Source organism: Chlamydotis macqueenii, chromosome 6, assembly GCF_036417535.1.
Source record: "Chlamydotis macqueenii isolate bChlMac1 chromosome 6, bChlMac1.mat, whole genome shotgun sequence".
Lineage (NCBI taxonomy): Eukaryota > Metazoa > Chordata > Aves > Otidiformes > Otididae > Chlamydotis > Chlamydotis macqueenii.
This window is the reverse complement of record NC_141561.1, coordinates 28,658,931-28,671,921: the sequence shown is the minus strand read 5'-3', so window position 1 is coordinate 28,671,921 and position 12,991 is coordinate 28,658,931. Positions and strand designations below refer to the sequence as shown.

The following is a 12,991-nucleotide window of genomic DNA, read 5'->3' as shown; positions in this document are numbered from 1 at the left end:
CGTTTTTTTTTAATATACCTCTTAGTCTGATTTATTTACTCTTACAGTCTATAGCTCTCCATAAAGATTAACACAGGGGATGGTGGGGGTGGGATGTCTGGGGACTCCTTCTAGTGCGTATTTCTAGGCCAGGTTCCAATAGCACTTGAAATGGTCAGTTCCTTTCCCTGACGGAGCTCAAGATAAGAGTGAAACTTTACTTGGGGCATGAAGGAGGGGAAGCAAAGTGAAGATAAAATTTTAAAATGTCAACACCAATAGATGCCACGATGCTTTTTGCATTAAGTAGTTCCTTCCACTAAAGAAAAATCTCACCATCAGCAGACATTGTTCACTTTACAAGCTTTTGTCAATTTGTGATACTTTGGAGTAGGCAGTTCTGTATCAAACTGATTGTCTCTTCCATTCAAAACGTACATTAATTACACAGGAAAAGAGAGATCAGGAAACAGAAAATTGTTAGTTTATTTTAATTATTATCCTGCATAGTCACTTCAGAAAAAGGGAAAGCATTTTCTGAATAAATTTTTCCTTTCAAAAACTCAACTGCATCTTCATTTGTCATTTCCTGGAACTTCTTGTTCAGCACCTGGAAGAAAGAAAGGAAAGGCCACATTAGTTCTCTTGTCTTTAGCAAACTACCCTGTCCCATAAATCGAGCACTCAGTGATGGGACGGCTATACGGAGTCACTTGACTTGAATCATTCATTCTTTAAAAAGCAGAGAATTAAGCCAAAGTCACATTGTTTTTTATGTACAAAATGATTCAGTGCCTTTTTTTTTTTCTGAAGTATGATTATATTTATTTTGTCAGTAATGGTCAATGTTAGCTTATCTTTTAGAGTTCCTCTGTCCTTTCTCCCAAGTGACACCACCATTACGTTCTGAGTAGAGACAATATACAACTACCACTCTGGAGAAGGCTCAAAATGCCCTACAAGGCCTGTTCTACCAAACAAAAGTACTCATCACTCTGCTGGCAACGGGATCGAAACAGAGAGAATAACAGGACTCTCTTACCAGAATCACATGATAGCCCAGTTTATTTAGATGCCGCTTCTTCATTGCTAGCTTCCCTTGGGGGTGCGTTGTACCCACACAGAAGGCAGACAGAGGAACAAAGAGAAAAGCCAATCTACAACCAAGAAGAGTAGGGAAGGCTCCATTGTACAAATGCAGAATAAGCATTTTTAAGACAATCATTCAATGCTGTCGTGTAACACTACAGAATATATACCTGTCTCCCTGGTAGGCAAAAATATTAGGACTGCACAAATTTCACTATCCATTTCCTTCTCCAGACTTAAGCAATGCAGACCCTCTCTTCTTCTCTGAGCTTCATACCAGTACCAGCCTCTACCCAAATTCCTACATCAGCATTAAGGCCTTAGATTTCCACTTCTTCCACAATGAGAAGGAAATAGATCATTCAAAATTCTACATTATTTTGACAGCTTTTGCATTTACTTTGATCCTTTGCTAATATTCCGAATTAGTTACTTCCTACAATAAAAACCTCCTTGGAAGGGTAAGGAAAGCTGAATACCTTGGAAGCCTGACAGTGAATTTTTGTTACACAATTCATTAGCTTTCCTTTTCCAAAAAGCAAACTATACAAAATATATTGCTGTGCAGTGGTCCAGCACACAAACGTTAAGTATTACCCAATTCTACTTAAGCATTACTTAAATGATATATGTCCCACTTCAGTTACTGAGAGGTCATTTTTCTACACAAGATTAAATTAATCACCTAAAATGTGGATATGATTATCCTTTTTATTCAAATAATATTTCAGCAGCTGAATTAATTGCCATAACATACTATTGAGATTCACATTCTAGAGACTTAACAGAATAAGTGAATGTTTAATTTTAGACAAATATGTGGAATTTTAAAATGATAATGTAGGAATTTTTGAAGGGATTTCAGTTATACTTCAAAGCCTGTATCCATTACAAAAGTATCAGATTACTGTTATGTGTCCTGCCTCTTTCTCTGAAATGATAAGGTTTAGGCTCTGTTAGAAGGCAGCAGTGAGCTGGGTGAGTTGTTGCTCTGAACTGGCATGGCAACTTTTGTATACTTCAGTGAGCACAAGTAACAAGTTAGTTACCTATTTTGCTTCCCCAGATCAACAAACCGGAGAACTAACTGGATGGAATACATATAAACAAAGCTAGCCTGCTAGAAAAAAATATACAGTCAAAAAAGATACCTTTGAGCACTTGAGTCGGCATGATCATCTATTGCCGCTATTGGGAGCACCTTCTTTCTGTCTGAATCCATTCTGATTTCAAAATCTGAAAACAAAACATTTAACACTTAAGAGGTTACAATTAATGTTCTAATTTGAACATTACTTACAATGTTCTAATTAGAACATTAATTGTTCCAATTGTTCTCAAATGAACAGCTCATTAAAAAAATTAACAGACATCGTCACTGCTCTGTCTTATTGCTGTTCTCTAATAATTTACATTTTCCTGGCTTTTCCCTTCCTGCAACCAGTATAAAAAGCTGTAGTTTGCACATCTCCAGAAAAAAAATAATTGTGTTTTGCAAACTGTAGATACAACTTTATGGGAGTGAAATCATAGTTTAAGGAAACTAGTCTTGACTGCAGTCTGTCATACCTACTCAGATTTTCCTGTAATCTGATTCCTCATTAGAAATAGTTAGGAAGAAAATTATTACAAATACAGAAAAATTGGTAAGCTGGGTGGTTGGCAAAAAATAAGTAATATCAAAATATAAGAGAAACCAAATGTTGTTAAATAATCACCTGTCAAAGAAGATCATATCTCATTTCATAAATGAAAGCAGAACCCAAACCTTAGCCAGAGCTTCAGAGAAGAAATGAGTCAGAGAACAAAAGAAGGCTGCTGTTCGGCTTTGTTTCTAATGTGATTTAGTACTAACATGTCAACTCTCTAGAACAGCTGGCCGTATTGGATTTACATACAATTAACATCTGCTCGCTGATGCTTAACAAAAAGTCCAAAGCAGTTTGGTAAATCAGAGCAGTTGTAAAGTTTTAGTAAATTGACTTAAATACTTTAACAGAAGCATCCTAGAAAGAAGATTCACCAATCAAGGCCATCATTTGTTAAAAGACTCTGTCTTCAATGCATTCCACTTTTAATCACTTGCACCCTATGCAAAGTTGTTATCAACTTATTATTTTGGAGATTATAAATCTACATTAAAAAGAATATGACAGTAATTTGGCTTCATACCAATATGATATTTATATGGCAGCTGAACATTTTGTCGAAACATGTTCTCATCTCCCAGAAGTTCTATCAGTGCTTCTCGAGCCTTTCTGAGGTTAAGAGATACTAATGACGAGATATCCTCGGTCGGCACAAATGCAGGCTTCGTAAAGGAAGGGCTATCAAGTTCCATACATGTTTTCACACAGCGAAGCATCATTTCCTTCTGTTCTTTGTAAAGATCATCTGAAAAAGGATACCAAAAACATCATATCCAATGTATCATCTCACTGAATTTTTCATTTTATTATAACTTGTAGTTTGTCTGTTCTGGCACAGCAGATTAATTTCATTATAGGAATCAACACCCAATTGTTTTTTCACTTAATATTATTGAGTATCTTAAATATATTGTTAAATATACACCATCAGTTCACTAATTATAATGTGAAGGTCTATGTCTTGAGACCTGCCCATTTATCCAGTCTTTCACCTCTGCTGCACAGAGCTCTGTGTTTGCTATCAGTTACTACAGGAGACTTAAGGAGAACATGGAATGAGACATCATGCTTAAAAACCATTTATAAAATACAGACAACGAGAAGGCTATTTATAAAACAAAGAAGGGATATCAGACTTGGCCATAATTTTGAAACTGTAAGAGTACTAAGCCGTGCACACTTTAAGCAGTTACAGCTTTACAGCTTTCAGGTTCACTCACAGCAGGCTCAACAGCAAGACAGGGTGTTTTACTCTACACTGAATTTCTGCTCTACTGAACTATTCTACTGGCTGTAGACAACTACAATGTGGAAACCAAATTCTACCACAAACTATTAAAACTTCCTCATTATAACTTGGAGCAGTCAAAAAAAAACTTGTACTCATGATTCCAGACACTAAAGTTAGTTTATAAAGGTTAAGACTTCCTGTGTTTTTAAAAATACCTGAACACCTGTCAAAGATAGAACGGCTGGCTCTTACACATTTCTACTATTTCCACCACTATGTTAGCTTTGTCTTGAGGACTTCAAATTTAGTATTAATCATGTTTGTGTTCTTTAATTTCTAAACTTTTAACACAATTACAACAAATTATGTATTGAGGCAGACTATCACTTTTTAAAAAAGCACATGACAAAGTAAGGCCTGACCTGACAGTAGAAGTTCATTCCTGCTGTCCTTTTGCAGCAGCTCATCAAGTGCACGATGAGGAAGACATCCTAAGAGGCAAAGTGAATACACTGCCTTCAGCAGGTCTGTGCTGGAAAGCTGAGGGAGGTACTTATTCAAGCTGCTATGAAGAGTCTCAAAAAACCTTTTCCAAAAGCAGAAGAAAAGTATCTAAATACACAAAAAAGGCTATACAAAATACAGTTTTCAAACAAAAATACAAGTTAGAAATCTTTATTATCTTGTATAATCATATGTTGTGTAATCTAACGTTAGCTTTTGATTCTTCTTTGAGGATACAGCTACTTATCAACAGATTTAGTAGCCTGGTCAGTCTAGGACCATGGTCTCCATTTTCAATTAGAGAGGAAAATTCCTATGTAGAAAAAATGTGAAAAGACACAGCAAATTTACCTTACAGATTAATAAAACAGGATTATGAACTCTTTCACAACTAAAATCAAATACTAGTTGCCATACGTTACTCTATAATAACTACATCACATATTACCAGGCATTCTAAATGAAAACCTACAGATGCTTTTGGTCTCTGGGAACATAGTTGAGTCGTGAATACACTCGAAGAACAATCAAAAGGTTTTTCAAGTTGAGGAATTCAGGGTCTTCTGTCACCTTCTCAGCAAAAATACCCATCAGCTCCCTAGGCTGAAAGCCAAGTGTCTCAAAGGCAGAAAGAAAAAGGATAATCTAAAAGAAAAGACAGTTTCATAAGGTCAAGAAAGCCAGTAAAATGGATCCTACCTGTTGATTTGATAAAAGGCATTTTTAATGAAAGCAAATTTTTCAAACCATAACACCTCTTTTATTTGTTTCTTTACTCATCAATACATAGAAGAACATTTTAAAAAAATTAACTGTATCAACTTCATCAGATTCGTATTCTTAAAAATTCTGTTCTCCAAAGATCAAACACAAACATGAAGAAAGGTAAGATGGAAAGCACCAGAATCTGCTTATTCTACTAGTACCACTATAAATTATTTGTTCTCAAACTCACCTGTCTTTTGTCCCAAAGGCAGGCAGTAGAATTAACATAGTCTGCTAATACTGAAAACAGTTTTACATTACGGTACTGGAGACTGTAACAAGCTTCAAGAATAAGAATTAACTGTCGAAATGGAGCATCGTGGACATTCTCTGTAACAGAAGTGCAAAAAAGGACAAATGATACACAGCAATGGGAGCTGTAGGTTGGAGACATTGTGGGAACAGTTTGGCTAAGGGATAGAGGAGGGGGAAAAAAATCAGATAAGGAACTCTGAAAGAGACTGAGACTATCTAGGCAAAGTCAACTGAATCTAAACCACATGGAAGAAACTAAGAGGTAGAAAAAACCAAACTGAGTCACGATCAAGCTAGAGGGGATAAATCAGCAAAAGGGGACAAATTAACAAAAGAAGAAGATTGTATTCCCAGAACATCTTCTGTTCCTGGATTCTTGATTTTCAGCCCTCCCTGCACTCAGCATGGAAGCCCTCAGTCTAGCCCCTTTAGTACTGATTGAGCCTTTGGGCTGCCCACTGTACCGTATCAGCTGAGGGAGTAACAAAGTGGTGGATCTAAAGCTGCTGATTAATCAGATATTAGCACATGATGAAATTTACTTTTTTTTCCCAATTTGGTTTGGAAGAAACCACAAATATGAAGTCTACATCTAAAAAGCATTCGGGGCTGTCAAAAACTGAAGCATTAGTGTATGCCAAACTGGAAAACATGGAACCATAACATAACCTCCTGGCATATGAGTGTGATGACACAGCTTGAGTGCCAGATGACAAGAGACTTCTGCACAGGACTGCTGCTTCATTTGCCACACAAGATGGACCTATTCCTGAGATGAAAAAGATTATGTACTGAAGAACAATGCTTTCTCGTGAACATCCTGCTTTGTTTGCTACAATGAGGGGTATACAAGTCATAAAAGACAGTGACTGCAAAAGAAAAGAGTATACTTAAAATAGTGCGATCAGCACCATCAAAACTAGACTTTATCTTTTCCTCTGCCAGAGGACTCAAGAGGATAGCAGGAAAATAACTGAATTTAACTCCTCTGAGTTGTGCTCAATGATTTTCATTTACTTCATTTCTTGAAGTGCTGAGTGCTGACAACTGCGATTGAAGCCAGTGAGAGCTGTGCATCAAATAAACTGATTTGTAATGCTAGGTATTCTTAAAGAAAACAGACTAACAGAATCTCATATTACTGGACACTTTGGCCTTAATCTTTCTCTTCTGAATAATTAGAAAACGAATATCACCACTGGGTCACTCCCTTGCTGCTGCAAAAATTAACTCAGTAAGTACTATGAAGTTAATTACAATTCTGGTCAGGTCCCAGATATGGCAACAGGGGCTACCTTTTTGAGAGCCCCAGCAACAGCACAGGATCTGCAAAACCTGGTGAAAAATTCCTTTGTCCCATGGGGCCCAAAGTATGCCCCTCTCTCCTCTTCCATCTCTGTCCTCTGATAGGGGTCATTTTTGTCCAGAAATTAATCACAATGTCCCCAGAGCATCATTTGCACAATGTGCAGCATGTAAGTCCTGAGAACATGCACTAAAAAAAATGCAGAAAAAAAGTACTGAGTAGTTGCTCACTCTGTATACCATCTAGCCTATGTACTGAGTGTGGTGAAAGTCCTCTGGGCGAAGCCCAATGTTATTAAAGACCACATCCTAACATATATGAACCACCAGGACAAGTAAAGGCTGTACAAGCATCCCAAACACTCCTGGTTCATTTATGTTAAGAATGCCATTTTGCTATTTTAATGTTTTCTTAGACACAAATTCACACATATTTTAAGCGTGAATCAATACATACTAACCACGCGTACTTAAGAAATGTATTGTAAAGGTATGGAGAGAAGTGAAAGCATTAGTTTTGATTTAATTTTTTTCTGGGCTGCAGCAGGAGGTCAGTTATTAAGCAGCATTCAATAATTAAATCCAGTTAATCAGGGAAACACTATGGTCCCTTTAGTTTATCAAACTAATCACACTAAGGCACCAATCTCTCCTGTACGATGTCCATTTGCCATTCAGATTTGTTTTAAAAGTTTATCTGAAATCTGTTTTTTCTTTCTAGAATTCAATTCTTTTCCTTAAATTCTGCACACAGAAAAATGCCAAGAAAAATACATAATTCAAGTAAACATTAAGGGCAGAGACTACAAGAACTATTTGCTTTCATTATTGATCAGCAATTTTCTATCTTGTTGCTTGTCAAATGGTTCCACATTACTACAAGATCCTGTAAAACAAAGATGTTTCCTGAGTTTTAAAGGAAATCAGAAAAGGGACATGAGACAATAATTAGGAAGAATTTGGTATAAGGAAGGGAAATTTAATAAACATATTTTTTTCTTACCCTGGATCTTTTTACTGCAGGCGTTCAGGATTGGAATGGAACAATAATTCATTGCAACAAGAGCCAAAAACACACGCACAGCATTTGGGTAAGTCAGATGGTCTATCTCTTTCAAAACTGCCATCTAAAGTGAATTAGAGATTATTAAATCCTTCCTTCTTCAAGTATATTACCACTGCTGTCTGGTGAACGCATTTGCACCAAAACTGTCACAAATTCCTTAGCCTGTTCAGACTTACATGAAAGAAAAAGGAGCAACAAAGAGCAATACCATAAAGTAACTACTCTCAATTTCTTAAGACACAGTTATAGCAGACCAAGTGTTCTAGAGCCTTTTCACTATGCAAATTCCCAACAATTTGTCTGTATACAGATTTTTTTTTTAAAAGAAAGAAGTCTCAGTAAAGCTTATTTCCAAATACTGTGAATATGTACCTTCTACCAACTCTTCAAAAAGTAGCAGAAATATAACTGGCACAGTTGACTTATTTAATAGTACTCCAGTTACTGATTTGGATGTGCGTGAAAGCTGTAAGCCTTCAAAGTGATCCAATAACACACCAAATGTATCTTTAATACAAACAGTCAGCTACAAATGTGGACTGAGCCACAGGTCAGCTCTGATGCATAAAAGAGACTTCATTTATCAAAGCAGTAATTAGATTGATATAAATGACAGTAAAAATGAGATTACAAAGTATACTGGCTATTAAAATACAATATTCTTACTGCATGCATATCAAAGGTTAAACACAAAATGTGTCTACAATAGATATTACACAATATTAAAAACAGCACCCTGCAGGCTCAGAAAATTAAGGTTACTTCCCTCTCAGTTCCATATTCCACCACATCTTTGGCCAGTTTCTCACCATCTTGTAAAAAGTGGTACCTTCGCCCAAGGTTTTATCATTTACTTACATCTAACATATTGCAGGAGCCCCCTGCACTGCTCTATTCTTGCCCAGTTTCACATCAGTAGTATCTTCCCTTACTTCCTTATGAATGCTATTACAAACTCTGACCTCAGAGCCCTTCAACTATGTGATGAAAACACCAGCAGGCCCCATTTGAAATAAATTTTCAAAAACTGTCTTTAAATCAGGGGACAAAACCCAGTATGCCCTGCCATAAAATCTACAGCCTGCTCCCAACCACGGTATTTCCCAGGGGGACAGAGAAAGATAAGGCCATGAGCTAGGCGAGTTCTCTGGACATCTCACTCCCCTTGGTCCTCTAGCCCCATACCATTATTGGACACAGGCGCATCACAGACTAGTTTTCTGTCTTCTGGTCTTCCAGCCACAAGCTGAGCAGGGAATTAGACAACAGTCTGTAAGTGCTTCAATGAAATACCATGTTCCCAACCCAAACAAGACGTGAGGGTACTACTATTTTACTGCCTCAATTCCTTTTGTACTACCTCCATTGTTTTCTGCACCTTTTCATGGTGGGATATTCCCAGCCTCCAATTTAAGTTCTTCATGAAGTTATATCTGGACTATGACTCATATAGCACATGCAGTTAACTTTTCTGTTGTATTTTCTCTTTCAGTGTCTGAAATGACCCATACACAATTTATAAACAATGCAAGAGCATAGGCTTTGTGGAAGTAAAAATGAGCCTCCAACTAAATTTACCTCTAATTTCTTTTTCAGAAAGACTGGAGCATCTTTTCCCATGCATTTCATCATGTTTTGCAGTATAAAGATGTCTCTGATACTTGGAATGCGCTGCTCCACTAGTAATCTGATAAAGAAACACACACAAGGCCTTGAGCTGTAGAGAGTAACTGTTTAATAGAGCTTTCCTCATTTCACCAGAAACAGGTAGGTATCCTCATTCTCCTTCACTGATAATACTCCCAAGTTAAAGCTGTAATTCCCTGCTCCTCTCCCACCTCCTCTTCTGCAAGGCTGGCATAACTCTACACGATGTAGCTGCAGCACAGGTATTTTCCCACACGGAAATAATTATATATGTTTTGTTAATGTTATCCTCATAGATGAGTGTTGTTGCTGATGTATTATCAGCAGGGGCACCTGCCCAGACTGCACATATGACTGTGCAGACGTGAGTGCTGTTAAGCCTCAAGGAATTAACAGCCTTCTGCAGGAAAAAAAAAAAAAAAAAAGGCAGCACATTTTTATCATAGAATCATCTATGTGCAGGCAAGTTCTTAAACAAGCAAAAAACTCAGGGACAGACACAGACAACAACTTGGTGCAAGTGAGAAAAAAAACTCAAGTGGTGTGGACTGTAGGAACAGAAGGGGATATAATAACAGAGGGATATAACCACAAGATGAAGGAGTTCTGCTTTCCCAGCACCTCCTTTTCTGGCTCAGAGGGAGGTATTGTAATAGTTATGTCTGAATCATCCTTAAATATACCTGTACAGCTACAAAAATATGAAGTGTCACTTTCTAAGGCAGTGCACTGCTCTAAAATTCATTGCTTCCTGCAAATAGGCAGAAGCTCCATACATCAAGACAGAGAAAGAGTTGTAGATCTCTGCTTTCTACCAACTTACAAGTGTGTACCTGAGCTTCCAGGAGAACATGGTTTTGGTGTATCACTAACGCATCCACGTGACACAGCACCAAGAGTACTAACCCATGGCAAGTTTTGTGACAGCCTCAGTAAAGACAATCTCATGGGAGTGAGCGGATTGGCCACCCACATAAATCTCATTGGCCCAGAAAAAAATCATTACAGCCAAAGAAGTTATTCTGATAAAGCACTACACAGAAGGCTTTGCTGGATGCACAGATAAAGTCTAAACTTATCTTCATCTTATTTTTTTCTTACTAAATTAAACAAAAATATTCCCTGGCTGTTAAACAGCATTTTTCATCATAACAAATCGAAATACTTCACGAAGTAAGCTAGTTTCATTACCTCCTTTCTCCACATGGGTAAAACAGAGGCATAAATGTGCAAAGTGACTTAATCAACATCACAAAAAAAACACAGCGGTGGAGCTGCAGTCAGAATATAAATCCTCTGCAAAGCAGTCTAGTGCCCTATGCCATCAGAAGCCTTTCTGCTTGAAACTGCGAAGACAATGCGAAAAATCAGTCTTGTACAGCTGTTATCTCACGTGATCACCTAAGTCCTAAAACCACAATATATGTCTTTTATGCTCAGACACTCCCTCCATGATTTATAAAACACATATATTCAAACAACATGTAAATATGAACATGTGAAAGATATATTTTTCTCACTGTAATCCAGCTTGAAGAGCGCTCACATTCTTGTCTTTATCCAGCCCCGCTAAAGTAGTTGCCAAAACTGAGATACATCGGTTATCAAGTTGATTGAGCTTCTCCTGTTAAAGAGTTTTCACAATGTCATATTACTTCAGAATAGTAAAAGCTTCAGAAAAGAAAAACTGACCACTCTTAATTTGTCCCTGTTGTCTTCTCTTTCCCCCGCAGAAGTAAATTCATAACTGCAGAATTAAAGCTTATCTACAGAGTCTCACATCAAATTTAGTTGATTTGAAAAGGGTAATGTTTTTTGAGACTTTTCCTCTCTGTTAAATGTCTGAAATCAGGCAAGGCTTTCCAAAATGAAGGAAATTAGAAGTACACAAAAACTGACTATGGGAGCCCTGTTTCTATAGAACATCAGACTAAACTAGAGACGTAACCCAACTCTCTGACGTTGCACAGCCTCTCAGAATTAGCCTCTAGGTTTCAGCCCAAACTTATGAGAAGAGGGATTTTGATACTTACTTGGCACACCCTCACCAAAGTCTGGACCAGGAGAGTGTTCTGAGGAATGCCTAGGCTCACCAAGGCATGCAGACTGAACACCAGGTCACCCCGCGTCATCCTTCTGGAGTCCTGCAGCAGCTGCTGACAAAGCTTGACAAAAGCTGGGTGCTCAAAGATCAGCTGCTTCTCGTAACGCTGCTGGTCTTCGGACAGTTTTTTGAAGAGCCTCCATACTGTAGTTAAACAGTTTGTGAAGTGCTTAATGGAAAAAGCAGACTCTGAAGCCAAGTCCAGTACATCACAAGGGCAGGTACATTTTTGGAGACTATTAAAGAACTGGTCATTATGATCCATTATGTGCTTCACTTTGAAGCTCCCAGAATCATCCAGCTTTTCAAGTTCCAAGGAGCTCTGGGGAGTCTCCTCGCTCATGAAGGCCTCTGTACTCTTCTCTGGTTGTATTTTAGCACCTGTGCTAAAAACATCTGTCTTTTGAGATAGAAATCGAAGAGATGATCCATGCAGAGAAGGAGAAATATTTAAAAATAATTTCCTGATGTTCACATTTTCCAGGGGATCCCTGTATCTGCCAATCCATAAAATGTGCTTTCTTGTTGTAGCTGAAGATTTGGGAGTGAGCACAGAATTGCATCTATGCATGCATCTGACAGTATTTAACAAATAACTTATTTTATTATTCATTTTTGATAATGTCTCATGCATAGATTTGAACTGCCAACTCAAAGTAAGGGGTCCAATTAAATTCTATTGGTGGAAACAGTCCTGGAGAAACTGATTAACATCACTTATCTGCAAAGACAATTGGAAATTACAGATTAGTTACCAAACTTTCAGTTCCTAAACTAAAATGCCAAATCTATGCACATCATTTACAGGAAAAAAAAAAAGATTTGGAAAAAAAGTTCCCCGGAAAGTGGTTTGCAGAGGGATTCTTACTGGGTCTCCTACGTTTTAGTCAAACGTCTCAGCATAAGGCTAACTCATCCTGGGTGTCTGCTCTTTTCTCCCTTTCCCGTTTTAACCAAAAACTATGCTGGGAGGGAGAGTCTCTTCCTAACGGACGTTTCTCCAGGCAGGCACGTCTCCTGACAAGGCCCTGGTGCGTCACTGACAACCTTCCGCTCCGGTTAACGGAATTCTGCCCGGCTACGGCCGCCGCCAGCCTGTCCCAGCCAACAGCCTGTCCCTGCCGCCATCCTACGGGCGAGCCGCCTGCCCGGCGGCCGCGGCAGACCCGCGGGCACGCTCCCCGGGCTGAGGACACCGGGCCGGGCCTCTCAGTTTTGGGCTCGCTTTCTGCAGGGGCTGGGAACGCTGCCCTGGTGGTACGGCACCAGTGGCGTAGGCCCGTCGCCGGGCACATGGGAACAGAGGCCTTTCGGCGGCTCTGCACCGGCTCGGAACACCCGGGCGCAACAGCGGGGGACCGAGTCGGGAAGGGACAGACAGGTCGCGCACCAAACCC

The 12,991-nt window shown here is 38.6% G+C and overlaps 1 protein-coding gene across 3 annotated transcripts; it reads right to left on the bottom strand.

Moving 5' to 3' along the window:
• Positions 1–448: 448 nt before the first annotated feature.
• On the bottom strand, positions 449–12,228 carry FASTKD2 (FAST kinase domains 2). 3 transcript variants are annotated; one of them, XM_010115752.2, is made up of 11 exons: positions 11,524–12,228; positions 11,011–11,114; positions 9,422–9,530; positions 7,781–7,904; positions 5,408–5,547; positions 4,925–5,097; positions 4,371–4,534; positions 3,241–3,462; positions 2,220–2,304; positions 1,022–1,136; positions 449–589 (listed from the first exon to the last, which is right to left on the bottom strand). In XM_010115752.2, the coding sequence occupies exons 1-11, from the start codon at positions 12,226–12,228 to the stop codon at positions 470–472; spliced, it is 2,061 nt and encodes a 686-aa protein (XP_010114054.2). In that variant the 3' UTR covers positions 449–469. The 3 variants fall into 3 exon arrangements, 2 of the variants coding, with proteins under 2 accessions (XP_010114054.2, XP_086607142.1); XR_015258928.1 differs by having other exon boundaries at positions 559–589; positions 1,022–1,161; XM_086751016.1 differs by lacking the exon at positions 7,781–7,904 and having other exon boundaries at positions 11,037–11,114.
• Between the last annotated feature and the right edge of the window lie 763 nt (positions 12,229–12,991).

Coding starts and splice junctions, on each gene's coding strand:
- FASTKD2 (XM_010115752.2), bottom strand. CDS start 12,228: ATGCATGAGACATTATCAAAAATGAATAATAAAATAAGTTATTTGTTA. Junction 11,115..11,523: donor CTTTGGTGAGGGTGTGCCAA/GTAAGTATCAAA, acceptor ACTCTTTAACAG/GAGAAGCTCAATCAACTTGA. Junction 7,905..9,421: donor TTCTGAAAAAGAAATTAGAG/GTAAATTTAGTT, acceptor AATTCACTTTAG/ATGGCAGTTTTGAAAGAGAT.